The following is a 15,290-nucleotide window of genomic DNA, read 5'->3' on the forward strand; positions in this document are numbered from 1 at the left end:
GGCCGTAGTTTGGGGATGCCTGCTTAAAACAGTCCTTAGGGCAGAGATCGGTTGTTAAATTAATTGAACCCCACCACTGGTTTACCCCCCACCCAGGGGTTATGTGATTTTTCAGAGCTGTTTGCTTTATATCTTTTATCAGGTTGAAATGCAACTCACTAGTTTTTTCTTTTGTTGTTGTTTTTTGTGACAGAGACAGAGACAGAGAGAGGGACAGACAGGGCAGACAGACAGGAAGGGAGAGAGATGAGAAGCATCAATTCTTCCTTGCAGCTCCTTAGTTGTTCATTGATTGCTTTCTCATATGTGCCTTGACTGGGGGAGGAGGGGCTACAGCAGAGCGAGTGACCCCTTGCTCAAGCCAGAGACCTTGGGCTTCAAGCCAGTGACCTTTGGGCCCAAACCAGCGACCATGGGGTCATGTATATGATCCCACGTTCAAGCCAGCGACCCTGCACTCAAGCTGGATGAGCCCACGCTCAAGCCAGCGACTTCGAGGCTTCAAACTTGTGTCCTCCATGTCCCAGTCTGATGCTCTATCCACTGCGCCACCACTGGTCAGGCTCAACTCACTAGTTTTTAATGAGAATACATCAGTCTCTGGGAACACAGATCCAACAGAAACAACCCAATTCCTGCTACTGTCCAGGACCACAAGAAGAAATCTTGCTATTAACAAGTTACATCACAAAAAGCAGATAAGGCCCCTGGCTGGTTGGCTCAGTGGTAGAGCATCTGCCTGGCATGTGGAAGTCCCGGGTTCAATTCCTGGTCAGGGCACACAGGAGAAGTGACCATCTGCTTCTCTTCCCCTCCCTATTCTCCTTCTCTCTCTCTTCTCGATGGCTCGAATGGTTTGAGCAAGGCTGAGGCTCTGAGGATGGCTCTATGGCCTCGCCTCAGGCACTAAAAAAGTGGTTCCATTGCCGAGCAAGGGAGCTGCAGCCCAGACAGGCAGAGCATCCCCTGGTGTAGGGGGCTGCGGGAAGGATACGGGTTGGTGTGCATGTGGGAGCCTGTCTCTGCCTCCCTGCCTCTCACTTAATTAAAAAATAAAATAAAAGCAGGTAGGAAGACTCTACTTCTATTTGTCAGGCATTCTGTACAGCTTGCCTGGGGTTCCAGCTCCTCCTCTGACCTCTTTCCCTCAGCTCCCCACTGTCAGCTCTTTCCTTTCAGCTCTGCTCCACAGACCTGTTTGGGTTCCAAACAATTGCAGCTCTGTCTCACTTTCCTAGGTGTCTGAGTTAGCTGAGAAGCCTCTTCGCCCTTCTCTGATTGTATGGCCCCCATTCCTCTGAGCCTCCACCTTCCTTGCAGTTCTCTGAGGTCCGTTGCACCACAGGCACCATAGACTACTGACAAGAGCTCAGACCTGGGCATCGTGAAATTAGGGTCTGATCCCAACTTTGCCACAGATTGGCCATGTATAATTTGGTCAAATCAAAGAATATCTCCTAGATTGGCTTTTGTCATCTGGAATACAGGGTACATGAAATCGATCTGTGATCCCTACTACCTTGAAATAAACAGAATAAGAGGGGTAGAAGGGGTCTAGTTGTCCTCACAGAAAATGGAGGCTAAGTGGATATGGATTGGACCTTGAAGATCGCAATTGTGTCCCAGGACCTTGTTCCTGGTTTTAAGCCATAGAAACTCTTGTTTGAGACCAGAGGATATCATGTCTTGACTCGCCTTAAATAATCACCCACAAAAGCTTAGGTAGACTGTAATACCAATTTGTGATTTTTCTGCTATCAAAGTAGGCACTGTGCACTTGTTCCTCAGTCGCTGGACCGGGACAGGCGCCTTGGGTCTCAGCTTCCCTTTTGATATGAGTACCCACACCTGGGCACTTCCTATACAACACTGTGGAGTCCCTACTGCCCTACTGAAATCACACAGGGGACTGAGGTAGTGGTCACAAAGTTGATGTATTCATTTATAATTAAAAATTTAAGAGCACTTAGATAGCACCTTTTTTCAAGCTGCATGGGAAATTTAACAGTAATCGCAAGCCATTTTCTTGATCATAAGCAGTCCCTCTCCTAAGGGCCTAAATACTCAAAGGCTAGCAGATCAGACATTCTTTCAACACTAAGCAGCCCTAGACTGAGGACCCAAATCCTAACAAGAGATTTGGTGAGCAGAGAAATGGAACCAAGGAAGTTCTGCTTGCTAGCATAAGGAGAGGTGGTCTAATAATGCACCCATCCCACCCAGGGATGTCCTTGGAATCCTAAAGTCCTTTGATCATGTTTCTAGAAACTTTTCCATTGGAAGTGGAAATATCTTCTGCCCAGTATGCAAGTCCCTTTCCCCCCCAAATTGCTGAGGAAGTCTGTCTCTGAGCCTGTTTTTACTAGGGATGGATTCCCCTCACCAGCCCCGGCCTCAGCACCTCCTTGCTTTCTTTTCTCAGACCTGTTTGATCAAGTTGCAGTCTAGACCGATGGCCTGTACTATTTTCTCTCTTGTAGATGACTTGCTTGTTTATGCTCAGATTCAATCTGTGTGGCTTTTAGAGTTAAGTTCTGAGGGAGATTCTCATGTCAAATTTGAACTAATCCTTAAACACTAAACAGCTGAAGAAGCTTAAGATTTCGCTGCTCCGCTGTCAGCCGCGCCCTCTGTGAAGCGTGCTGTTCAAGTGAGGGCCAGGCTGCTGCTACTACACCCCTCGAGGGTTCATGTGAGTGGATTGTGTGGGTTCCCAAATCTAGCTATCTCAACCGTATGAGCTATTGTAATCTTATCATTTAAATGATGTTAAAAATATGAGAATGAGAAGAGAATTCTTGATGAAAACTAAGCTAAAATCTTGGCCAAAAAAAAATTGATAAAGGTGACTAGCTAAAAATTCTGTTGTTGAACAAGATAATTAAGTATTGGGGAAAATTATAAAAAAATTAAGGACATTGCAGTCAGATTGGCCCACAGCTGCCTTTAAAATTTTCCTCCTCTAAAGACACTGAAACTGGAAATTGTGAACAAAACCTTATGGATATGCTTTATGCATGAGACCAAGAGAAAGCAATATTAGGTGAATGACATTGTCTCTACACCAAATAATTTATAGATAAATGTCCTATTAGAAAATAAAAATGTTGGCCCTGGCCAGTTGGCTCAGCAGTAGAGCATCCACCCAGTGTGTGGAAGTCCCAGATTCGATTCCCGGCCAGGGCACACAGGAGAAGTGCCTACTTGCTTCTCTACCCTTCCCCCTCTCCTTTCTCTCTATCTCTCTCTTCTCCTTCTGCAGCCAAAGCTCCTCTGAAGCAAAGTTGGTCAGGACACTGAGGATGGCTCCATGGCCTCTGCCTTAGGCACTAAAAAAATGGCTCCAGTTGCAATGGAGCAACACTTCAGATGGGCAGAGCATCCCCCCCGGTGGGGGGGGGCTTCCGGCCAGGTGGATCCTGGTCGAGTGCATGGAGGAGTCTGTCTCTCTGCCTCCTCGCTTCTCACTTCAAAACAAACAAACAAACAAACAAAAGAAAACAAAACAAAAAACCCAAACAAACAAAAAAGAAAATAAAATGTTTAAACTAAGTATGCACCTACCAATTTGTATGATTCCTCAGTTTGATAATTTTGATGCCCTGACAAGAGGTTCCCACTGAGTAAGATAAGTGTGCTTTAAATGCAGCATGAGTAAGGATAATAACAATATACAATATGATGATTACAATGGCTACCATCCATATAACTAAGTTTTTAAAACAAAGACAGTTTATTATTAAAGTGTAACATTAAATTTACCTATTAATATGCAATTACAGATTATCTTTTAAAGCAATACATGAAGAAGGAGGCCTCCTTGCTCATTATATCTCTTTCCTCACTACATCTTCCTTGGGATGTGTCAGTTGCAGTGTTAACCACATGGAGTTTCTATGAGTACCTGCCCTCACCAAGCTCTCTGATCCTTCCTTGTCGCCAGGAGGCGCTGCTTCACTCGAATGCGCCCCCTGCTGGACCGTGTGCAGAGTGACTGGTTTTCCTTTGCACCTTGAGGTGTCACCTGGAGTAAATGAGAGTAAAACAATTTCTTGTTTGACCAGTGGAGCCTTTGCTTGAGGACTAAGGTGCCAATGGCCAGGCAGACACTGCCTTTATTCAGGCATACTCACTCTTGGACAAGTTTCTTGTTAGTCTCCACAGAACCACCTTTTGAATCAGGAACTCCTGAGTCGTCAGTGACACACTGGGGTAAACGCTTCCTGCCAAGTGCCCATCTCTCCATAGTCCTTCCAGTGTTTTCCCTGATTCTGCCTGGTGGCTCTGGATCTCCCCTGCTCCCCAAAGTCTATAGGGACAAGAGACCTGCTGATGCTTTCAGTTGGGTTTTCAGCTCCTACCAAGCTGGACTAAGAAGGTAAAGAATAAAGTTTCAGCAAGCTCCTGAGGACATGAACTGCTAAGTTGAGACTGAAGAAGCTGAAGGTCATTCACAAACCACCCTATGGAAACAATAATTTAATCACAATTTTAGAATTGGGGGAAGGGCAAAAGAAAATATTCATATGGTCCTTTAATGACTTGCCATATTAAATTCAAAATATATTTGAGAAATATGCAAGAAAATCCACACTGCTTAAATGTAATGTAAATGAGAGACTTAATGGAAGAAATGGAAGGGGCATTTTATATTAGTTTTACAATCAATTTCCATTATTAACCAGAAGCACAGGAAACAAATTGAAAATAGCATACATAGATTAGGATGTCTAATTTTTTTTTGCAAAAAAAAAAAAGGTATTGCTACTCATAATTACAAGAAATGGATGACAATATTTTAAATGAATTAACTTTGGCCCATCATGCGCACTTCATGGTGTGAAGAAAACAGCACTTGAATGATTTTTCCCTTAATTTGTTCTAAATTACAGCAAAGTGCTCTGCAAGAAGCAAGTGCTTGTGTTAATTAACTCTGTGTAAGAAGGTCAGTGGTATACATAGGATGCATTTTGTGGTTTTAGTTATGGATTTCCCCTCTGCAATTAGAGTTCTTCTTTAGGCAATATAAGCACATGCAGAGTTTCACATTTTTATCTAGCATTTCAGATTTAGGCACATTTGTTGATTTTTTTCCTCTAAAAAACTTAAAATGTAACAATAATAATGGAATTAACTTAAGAAATGAAACGTGTGTTTTACATTTTTATAAGTATATTGAAAATATTGACTTTTATCTGAAACTGAATATTATAGCTAAAAATTTTAAACTTTGTACACTATTGTATTTCACATTTTGTAAAGAATTAACAAATTGGAATTTTCAGTCATTGGCAATAAAATTATTTTTTTAGATTTTGTCGATTGATTTTTAGAGAGAAAAGGAGAGGGAGAGAGAGAAAGAGTTGGGAGGAAGTGGGAAGCATCAACTTGCAGTAGTTGCTTCCTGTATGTGCTCTGACTGGACAAGCCTGGGGTTCTGAACTGGCGACCTCAGCTTTATCCACTGAGCCACCACAGGGCAGGCCAGAGATAAAATTCCTAATGCTGTATCTTGCAAATAGTCCAAGATACCAAAAGTTTCATCAGGCTCTAGATACCCAGAAACAGCTAAGTCAATATTTTGAAAATGAATATAATTTTATTTCTAATATTCAATTATGAAAGCTTTAGTTTCTTTGAGGGTACGCCTAAGAATGATAAGAGAGTCAATGTATGTGTTAATTAATTTGTTCATATAACATATGCTTATAATACAGATTTTAAGCTGAAATTGTTAATATTTGAATGCCATGGTATGATCATCAATGCATATTTAATCCCTCTTCTACTCACAGAAATAACTAGGAATCGCTATAAACAAGTTGGCTTTCCATGGATTTAGCCACAGTATTAAGGTAATAATATAAGCCATTCTTGTGATCACCTTTCTTCTGAGGATACAAAAGTTAGCTGAACATGAGTTTTTCTATTCTTTGTTGTTGGCCCCAAACTAAAAACTTTCTTTCTAACTCAAAAAGACATCAAAGAAAGCTGCCTATTTAAAATTTTCTGCTATTTAATGGGCATTGTTCTCTCTCTGTAAACCTCTTCTTCTACCCAACAGAACTAATCGGTACCCTTTTTTTTTATTCTGTTCCTTCTGTTGGTCCAGATCCCTCAGTGGTTGGGCTATTAGGCAGACTGAAGATAAGCCAGACTCTGCTTATTTCTCATAGAGCATTGCTCTTCAAACGTATTTGCTTGCATACTTCCTAAAATAATTTTGAAAAAAAATGTATATCCTTTCACACATTTCTAAGTTGTCATCTGAAATTTGTTATAATTAAGATACAATTTTCAGTGTATTATAAATAATGACATTTTAAAATAAAAATGTCATGTCTCTCTTTTTAATACATATATCCAATGGAATCTAATATCACATAGCAGATTGTAAATGCTTTTATTTTGAAATGATATTAGGTTTACAGAAAAGTTGCCGATATAGCTCAAAGAATTCTTATACACCATTCACCCAGCTTCCTCTAATGGTACATTTCACATAACCAAAGAACAATAATCAAAACTAAGAAATTAATACTGGGATAATACTACTAACTGAACTATACACTTTATTCTCATTCTAAGTTTTCCACAATGTTTATTTTCTATCTCAGGATCCGGGAGTTCAGCTGGCATTTAGTTGTCATATCTCCTTATTCTTCTCTAATCTGTGACATTTCCTCAATCTTTCCTTATCTCCCATGACCTGGACACTTGCAGTGGTCGATTATTTTGTAGAATGTTCCTCAATTTGGATTTGTCTGACTTTTTTTTTTTTTTTTTACTAAATCGAATTTATGCATTATTGGGGTGGATACTGAAGAAGTCACCTCATCTCAGGGTGTCATACCTGATGCTGATGTGCCTGCTTACCGCTTGTGTTAACCTTGGTCACTTGATTAAAGTGGTTTGTCAGTGTAAAATGTGTACTCGCCCACTGTAATTAGTTTTTGTCTTGAGGGAGATACTTTACGCCTATGCAAATTTCTTGTTTCTCCACAAACACTCACCCACTAATTTTAGCACCTACTGGTGGATCTTGCCTGCAACAGTTATTACTATTGTGTTTACCCTAGGGTGATTTTGTTTCTCTCATTCATTCTACATTTATAACTTAGAATTCTTCAGTGGATAACTATTGCTCCTCCCCAAATTATTTATTTTTACCAATATATAATACTTTTCTATGGGTTGTAACCTAATACAATCATTATTTTGTTGCTCAAATTGTTCCAACTTTGGCCATTGGGAGCTCCCTCAGTTTCACTCCGGTGTCTTTTGGAACTGGCCTTACCTGTTTGTGAGCACTTCTTAGTTCCTAGCATCACAAGAAATCCCATCTTCATCCTGTATTTTTCCTGCCCCAGACCTGGAATCAGCCAATTCTCCAAGGATACTTATTTCTTTTGATTAGAGATACCAAAAAAAATTGAATTTCATCTTAATTTACTTAAAAATAGAAACATGTACACACAACTCTTTAGCATTCAGAGATTTTACTTTCTTTTTCTCTTTAGCCTTTTACTTCTATTACAATATCCCCACAACCTTTTATCTTAATGTAATATATTTTTATTCTTGAAACTCTTATTCCTCACCTTGTCATATTTGCCAGCAGTAATATATATATATATAAATTAAAATTATTAAAAAATTTTCCCTGGGGGGGGCAAGATGGTGATGGAATAGGCGGATGTACCAACTTCCACCTCCCAGCACCAAAGTGGATTACAACTTAATTTAAAAAACCATCACCTGGGCCCTGGCCGGTTGGCTCAGTGGTAGAGCATCGGCCTGGCATGCAGAAGTCCCGAGGTCGATTCCTGGCCAGGGCACACAGGAGAAGCGCCCATCTGCTTCTCCACCCCTCCCCCTCTCCTTCCTCTCTGTCTCTCTCTTCCCCTCCCGCAGCCAAGGCTCCATTGGAGCAAAGATGGCCCGGGCGCTGGGGATGGCTCCTTGGCCTCTGCCCCAGGCGCTAGAGTGGCTTTGGTCGCAGCAGAGCGATGCCCCAGAGGGGCAGAGCATCGCCCCCTGGTGGGTAGAGCGTCACCCCCTGGTGGGCGTGCCGGGTGGATCCCGGTCGGGCTCATGTGGGAGTCTGTCTGACTGTCTCTCCCCATTTCCAGCTTCAGAAAAATACAAAAATAAAACAAAAAAAAAACCCCATCACCTGGAAAAACCAACTATGGACTAAACTAAGAGGACTCTTTAACCAAGGAACACTGAAGAAGCCACACTGAGACTGGTAGGAAAAGTGGAAACGCGGAGAGGGCTGCCCAGCTCCCTGGAGCGAACAGCAGCCAGGAGGGACTAGCATGGCGGGAAGTGAGTTTAGTGGAGAGGGGAGGGTCCTGAGCCCCAGGAACGAAGCCCCACTCTGCAGACCCAGAGCCTAGAAGAGGCGTATGGACAGTATTTAGCTGCGAAACAAGCCAGGATACTGTTTGTGAGAAAGAGACAGCTGGGGTAGCAATACTTATATCAGACAAAGTGGACTTTAAAACAAAGATTATAGTAAGAGATAAAGAAGGTCACTACATAATGATAAAGGGAGCAATCCAACAGGAAGATATAACCATTATAAATATCTATGCACCTAATATAGGAGCACCCAAATATAAAAAGCAGACTTTGATGGATATAAAGAGCGAGATCAATAGCAATACTATAATAGTAGGGGATTTCAGTACCCCACTAACATCACTAGATAGATCCTCAAGAAAGAAAATTAACAAAGAAACAGCAGACTTAAAGGACATACTAGATCAACACGATTTAAATAGATATCTTTAGAACCTTCCACCCTAAAGCAGAGGAATATACATTCTTTTCAAGTGCTCATGGTACATTCTCTAGGACAGACCATATGTTAGGGCACAAAAGGGGTCTCAACAAATTTAAGAAGATTGAAATCATATCAAGCATCTTCTCTGATCACAATGACATGAAACTAGACATACCATGACAGATAGGGACAGACAGGCAGAAAGGGAAAGAGATGAGAAGCATCAGTTCTTCACTGCGGCTCCTTAGTTGTTCATTGATTGTTTATTCATATGTGCCTTGACCAGGGGGCTACAGCAGAGCGAGTGACCCCTTGCTCAAGCCAGCGACCTCTGGTTCAAGCCAGCAACCTTGGGCTTCAAGCCAGCAACCTTTGGGCTCATGCCAGAGACCATGGGGTCATGTCTATGATCCCACGCTCAAGACAGCGACCTTGGGCTCAAGCTGGTGAGCCTGCCCTCAAGTTGATGAGGCCATGCTCAAGCCGTGACCTCAGGGTCTTGAACCTGGGTCCTCTGCATCCCAGGCTGATGCTCTATCCACTGTGCCATCACTTGGTCAGGCACATTTTTTTCTATATTGACTTATTTCAATTATTATTAGTATGTAATTGATCAGAATAACATAAATATATTACAGCAGCTAAATAGTATATACCAAACTAAAATGTTATATGTAAGGCATGTCTTACTGAAATGGATGTATCATAGAGAAATTAATATTAATTTAAAATTGTTAGAATGAGGATTCAGCATGGATTCTATTCTTTTTCTTTTTTTTTTTGGTCTCTTCTTTCCTTCCTTCCTTCCTTCCTTCCTTCCTTCCTTCCTTCCTTCCTTCCTTCCTTCTTTCCTTCTTTCTTCTTTCCTTTCTTCCTTTTTTGTAAATATATTTGCTGAGAAACTCAAGTCAAATTGCTGGTGCTCACCATAGTCAGTTATCCCCTCCTTCCTGAATACACTGGGAGACCTTTTAGGCTTCCTTAGTTAGGTTACTTCCTTCCATGTAACTAGTTGTGTCCAATGATATGTGAGTAAAAATGTCATGTATTGTTTCAGGACCCTGGGACTTAACACTTCTCTATTCCTTTTTCCTGTGATAGCATCACTGGGTACCCTATGATCCAGAAGTAGGAATGTGCAGCTTAGATCTATGAGTTACTGCTTATCAATGAGCTGCCCCGGAGAGCCAATGTAATCATAGCAGGCTTTGCATGACCAAGAAATTAACTTCCAAGTTTTGCTTTGAACCACTGATATTAGAGGGTTGTGTGCTTCCACAGCACACCTGAACTTATCCTGACTAATATGGAAATTTTTTCATATAAATAAATAGATGGGAATGAAATGAGGTTTGTTATAGCAATATAAGTCCATTATTTTAATTATTTTTTCACATGTGCCAAAAATTACAGTAATCATACATTAAAAATTATTTTCATCATCTATCAACTGACAATTTGATTATGTTCTCCTTGAGTTTTGCGTAAAGAATTGGAAACACTCAATTTGCAAAGGAATTTGCTACCCAGTCATTAGAATGATTCACTTTGTCAATTTCATAGAAATAAAATTAAAAGGCTTTACTAAGACTTTACAGATAACTACTAATTATGCCTCTTACTCTTTCATTTATAGACACTTTATTTTTACCTGATATACAAGGTAAGGTGGGAAAAAATAAAATATTAATTTTATTATATTTCTATCAATACTTCTTTTCCATTAAAATGTCTTTATCTTAATAAGAGCTTTAATCAAAACACTAGAGTTGTAAATTTAGTTTATTTAATTAATGAAAAATATTTATGATAAAACTTAATTGTTAAGGGCATTCCTCAATGTCAAACCCATGAGCCAAATGAGACAATGCTTAGAAAAAGTCTGATTTTATTTTTAATTCAGTAAGTATGCTAATACTCATCCTTACTTAGAAATATAAGGTAAGTAAATCTAAGAGCCTGCCATGAGCTTTTTATCAGGATAAAGCTAAGACACCAGGTTCTTATCAATGTCTCCACTCTTCTTGCTTTCACCAGATTTTCTCTCCAGGGACTGGATAAAATGAAGTCTTAAATGAAGTGGTTATCAACCCTGCTGTCCCACTAAACAATACATATTAATTTAGAATATCCCAATATGGAATTTCTAACTCATCACTTCACCCTTAATAGAAAAACATATGAATCCAGGGAAAGACATGAGTCTATACATGGGGTTTATCATTCCTTTATTAAATGAATCTTCACTGACATCATGACTTGGAGTTTTTTTGTTTGTTTGGTGCCGTGGAATTTTTTCCCAAGGTAAAAGGTCACAGTAAGATTTGAAGTGACAGTCTTTTCTTTTCTGCTTCTTTTTCTAAAGGTTGAAACAGCATTTGTGAAAAGAGAAGTCGGAAATAAGAACCACTAGGACACCATGATCTCAGGGGTGTTTTCATGCAAATTAGTTCTAAGAAAGACTATCTATGAAGGTTAAAGATTCTGGAAATGGAACTCCTTAAAAATCCCCGTGCTCCTGTGTCCTTTGGAAATCTTAAATGCATCTTCAGAGCATGTGTCCTCAGTTTGAAGATTAACTTAGAGAGTGTATTTCAATAACCCATGGAAGCTACAGAATTAGTCAATCATGGATCTCAAGTTAATGTCTTCTTGTCAGGAGGAGTCGGAGACTCCTGAAGGACCACTCCAAGGCTTTAGGATAGGACGCCCGGCTATAGGGAAATACTGGGACCTATAAGTGACTGAGTAGAAAAGTCCTCCTACAAGCCCATGTTGGTGTGGATGAGAAATAAACCTTGGCTGTGTTAAACCACCAAGATATTGGGATTGTTCGCTACAGTATTTAGCCTCCTCTGACCAAGAAAGTAGCAATGGTGCTGGAGAGGGTCTCACGACAGCAGGGTTGGAATGACCTTTTAGCCAGAACTGCAATGTCCAGGTAGAGAATTGAATCGGAGCCATGGACAATCCTCCAAGGATTAGGTGGTGCCACGGAGAGGAAAGATGGGGCCAAATCAAAGAGAATAGGCTGCAGGTTGTACCAACTACAGACTTCATAGTAGATGCCAGCAGAATTCCCAGGAGCGGAGCCAGACAGCAACCTTCAGTGGAGACCCGGTCACACACCTCCCCTCAGTTGTCACCTTCTCCCCCAGGGCCACGAGGACACAAGTTCTCATATATCCAACCATCATTCTGAGAGGAAGGAAAACTCCAGGTGACTGAATGTTTATCTAAAGAGACCATCTAACTCACGCTTGACAGGGAGTGGACGTTTCAATAGAAAGAACATTTAAACTGCAAGAAGACTGCTGAAATGGAAGAGCCATTAGATTTAGTGAGAAAAATCCAAGATTTTCCATTACCCAGAGTCATAGAAAATAACTTGATTTTTTTTTTGGGTGGGGCAAAGGTAGATTTAATGGCGGGTGCACCAGGTGTGCACCCTGGGCCCCGACTTCTGAAGGGCCCTACAGAACCCCAACTTTACACTTTTTTTCTAATGACACTAAGTTTGGTTTCATATGTGCAATTTTAACATGAATAGTACATAATATTTTATATTTATTTAAAAATATGGTTAACATGTGTTTTTATTTTCCCTGTCTCTTTTTTTAAGGGGCCCAATATTTTCTTCTGAGCCTGGGGCCTCAACCGCCCTTAATCCGCCTCTGTGGAGGGGGCACATTAATGATGTATGAATGAGTCTGTGACCCTGCTGCTTTTTCCTTTTCATGCTGTAGCCATGAAATCAAGTTCAGATTAAAAATAGATAAGGAAAACATGTTTTTAAAAAGTGCACATATATGAATAAAACAGAATATTTCAGTCCTTTCTATTTCTGAAATTTCAGTAACGTCAAGGACTGCATGATCTGTCCTTGGGGACAGAGTCTCCGAAGATGTGGTTCAGTACCAAACATCACAGTACAGAGCACTGACAAACAGGACAGTTTCCTTCTGCAAAACCACTTGACGAATGACATGCTTTGTCACATTGTTATGTGTGACTATTCCACTTCAACATACCTTGACTGAAAGGATAATTGATTAACAGTTGTTTTGTTTTGTTTTTTAAAACCAAGTCCAATGAAAAAAACAGAACTTTAATTCACTTGACAGATTGTTAAATTGGGCTTTCATACCATCTGGTTAGTCCAGTCATTCTTTTGAGACATAAATATACAATTGTCATATAATATAATATCTTTTAAAAAGCAAAGTTGGAAAACTTTGAAACAATTATGGAAGTTGATTGTTCCGGTGAGTAAACTGCACACAGAGCAGCAGTGAAGAGCTGCTTTCGGGAGCTGTGTTAACTGTTTCCAGTCATGGGGACTTCATGCTGAAGGCATGATCTTCAAGTTGTATTTGTAATGATGGTTTTCCACTCAGGAATTTATTCATACCTTTTCCCAGAGCTCCACCTTGTGACTGGTGGCTACCAGTTTTGAGGTAGCTGGTTGTAGTAATTATAACGCAGACTCTAGGGAGGTCCTGAGATCCGCCCCCTGCCCCGTTTTTCTCTATCATGGGACCTTACTTAATTTTCATAACCACCTGATATTTCCTACTCATGCATTTCTGTACTGGTTTTCCTTCATTAGAAAGTAAGTGCCATGAAAACAGAGAGCTCATTGACTTACCCCATTACCTCCAGTTTCTAGACTAGCACTTGGTTCTTAATAGGAACTCAATAAACATTTAATTAATGAGTGCCCCTTTAAATATTGATGAGAAAGTCATTTTCTTTATAATGAAGGAAGATACAATCTGTGATTTTAAAGCTATGGGCAGTATCATGCTTTTAATCACTGCTTACTGACTGCACTTACTAGTCCCACGCAAATGAAGATGGTTCCCCAGAACCCTAGTTTACTAACGAGAACACTGCACATAAACTCATTCACATAGCAAAGGTATCAAGAGTACTACTGGAGAGTAATTTATTTAGTACTTCTCAACATATTCTCGAGTCCGGTTCCAATGCGACTTTAATTCAGATCCTCAGTTTTCCCCCTTTAAATTCAAGTTTCTATTTATATTTTTTGGTTGTTAGGAGTCTTGCCAATTATTTTATACCTTTAGTTTTTAATAAAACCTGTAAGTTTTAACAATATTAAGACCTCAATAAATTCCTTTAAGCTTATCTATATTTAAACCATCTAGTGTAGGGTTTTAGATATTGTTTAACTTCCTTTCTTTTAATGGAATGAGTATGGGTGAACGTCTGAATAGCTTAGTTTTAAAATTCCCCCAAACTTTTTGGTAGAAACATGGTAATGCAAAAACTATTATTCACATTGGTTTGAGAATTTTCAGTTGGGAATTTCTTTTAATGGTTCTTGTTTTCTGGATAATAACCATTGTATAATTCCTCTTTTTAAGAATAGATCACAGTTGGGGAAATGGATATATCAAGACCCATCTGATTTGGTTACAATTCAAAGCCAGTCATCACTTTAAGAATAATTAACATAGTGACATAATTCACATTGTCACAGTATCTGGTCTGTAAAGGGAAGCTCCCCTGACCCCTTCTCTACAGGGCCCCGTGGCTGTGGCATTCCAGGGCTTCATCCTTCTCAAGATCAGAAATGAGAATATTTTCTTCCAAATGTCCTGCACTAACGTTGGTTGTAGGGTAGGAAGGATTCCCAAATTGTGCAAGTCTCCTGAAGACACCACGGCTGTGCTTGTATGTGCAGAAGGAAAGGATGGAAATGGCCAGAACTGCGATCAGAGCCAGTGCTACTGCAAGTGGTACAAGGCTGTGACCTGGTCCTGAAGGAGGAAGAAAAAGAAAGGTCAACTTCAAGGACTATGAAGTATGGCAGACACTGTCATACGGTTACTTTCTATTTTATTATTTCCAAGACAAATAAAGATGGTCTCTAATATTCCAACATACCTTTTCCTTGATGTTCCTTTACCACGTGAATATCTAAAATCAAGTACAAAGATATATATATATATATATATATATATATATATATATATATGTATCAGATGAGGTTCTTTTTAGTTCATAGCAAAATTACGTCATTACTTATAGCTGGGCTCAGCAAACTGTGGCCTGTCGTTTAAATCTGGGCTTTTGTTTCCATAAATGAACGTGATTTATGGAACTTGGCCACACTCTTTTGTTTATGCATTGTGTGTGGCAGCTTCCACGCTGCAATGGCAGCATGACAGAGACCATATGGCCCCAGAGCCTAAAATATTTATATCCGGTCCTTTATCAGAAAAGTTCACTGAGCCCTGATTTACAGTAATCATTATTAGTGCTTGTAAACACATGCGCTGCCTTTTTCCTTTTCTTAAGCCAAAGAATTTCCATCTATTCTCAGCACTGTGCTGCAATAAAAAAGTGAGTAAAATATAGTCCCTGCTTGCAAGAAACTCAACTTTGTTGGGATCTGTTACAAAGTCTGTCCAGCAACGATAAACTCCCTGCCTTTATGCAAAGATTTAAAAATCAACCTCTGTCATACTTA

The 15,290-nt window shown here is 40.0% G+C and overlaps 1 protein-coding gene across 3 annotated transcripts in view; it reads right to left on the reverse strand.

Moving 5' to 3' along the window:
• Positions 1 to 10,987: 10,987 nt before the first annotated feature.
• PLA2R1 (phospholipase A2 receptor 1) overlaps positions 10,988 to 15,290 on the reverse strand; it is a 129,081-nt gene continuing 124,778 nt past the window's right edge. For all 3 annotated transcript variants that reach the window (XM_066345252.1, XM_066345251.1, XM_066345250.1), the window contains one exon: positions 10,988 to 14,577. In XM_066345252.1, coding sequence (XP_066201349.1) covers positions 14,336 to 14,577 — 242 coding nt within the window. In that variant the 3' untranslated portion in view covers positions 10,988 to 14,335. The remainder of the gene's footprint in view (positions 14,578 to 15,290) is intronic.

Source organism: Saccopteryx leptura, chromosome 7 (genome assembly GCF_036850995.1).
Source record: "Saccopteryx leptura isolate mSacLep1 chromosome 7, mSacLep1_pri_phased_curated, whole genome shotgun sequence".
Taxonomy (NCBI): domain Eukaryota; kingdom Metazoa; phylum Chordata; class Mammalia; order Chiroptera; family Emballonuridae; genus Saccopteryx; species Saccopteryx leptura.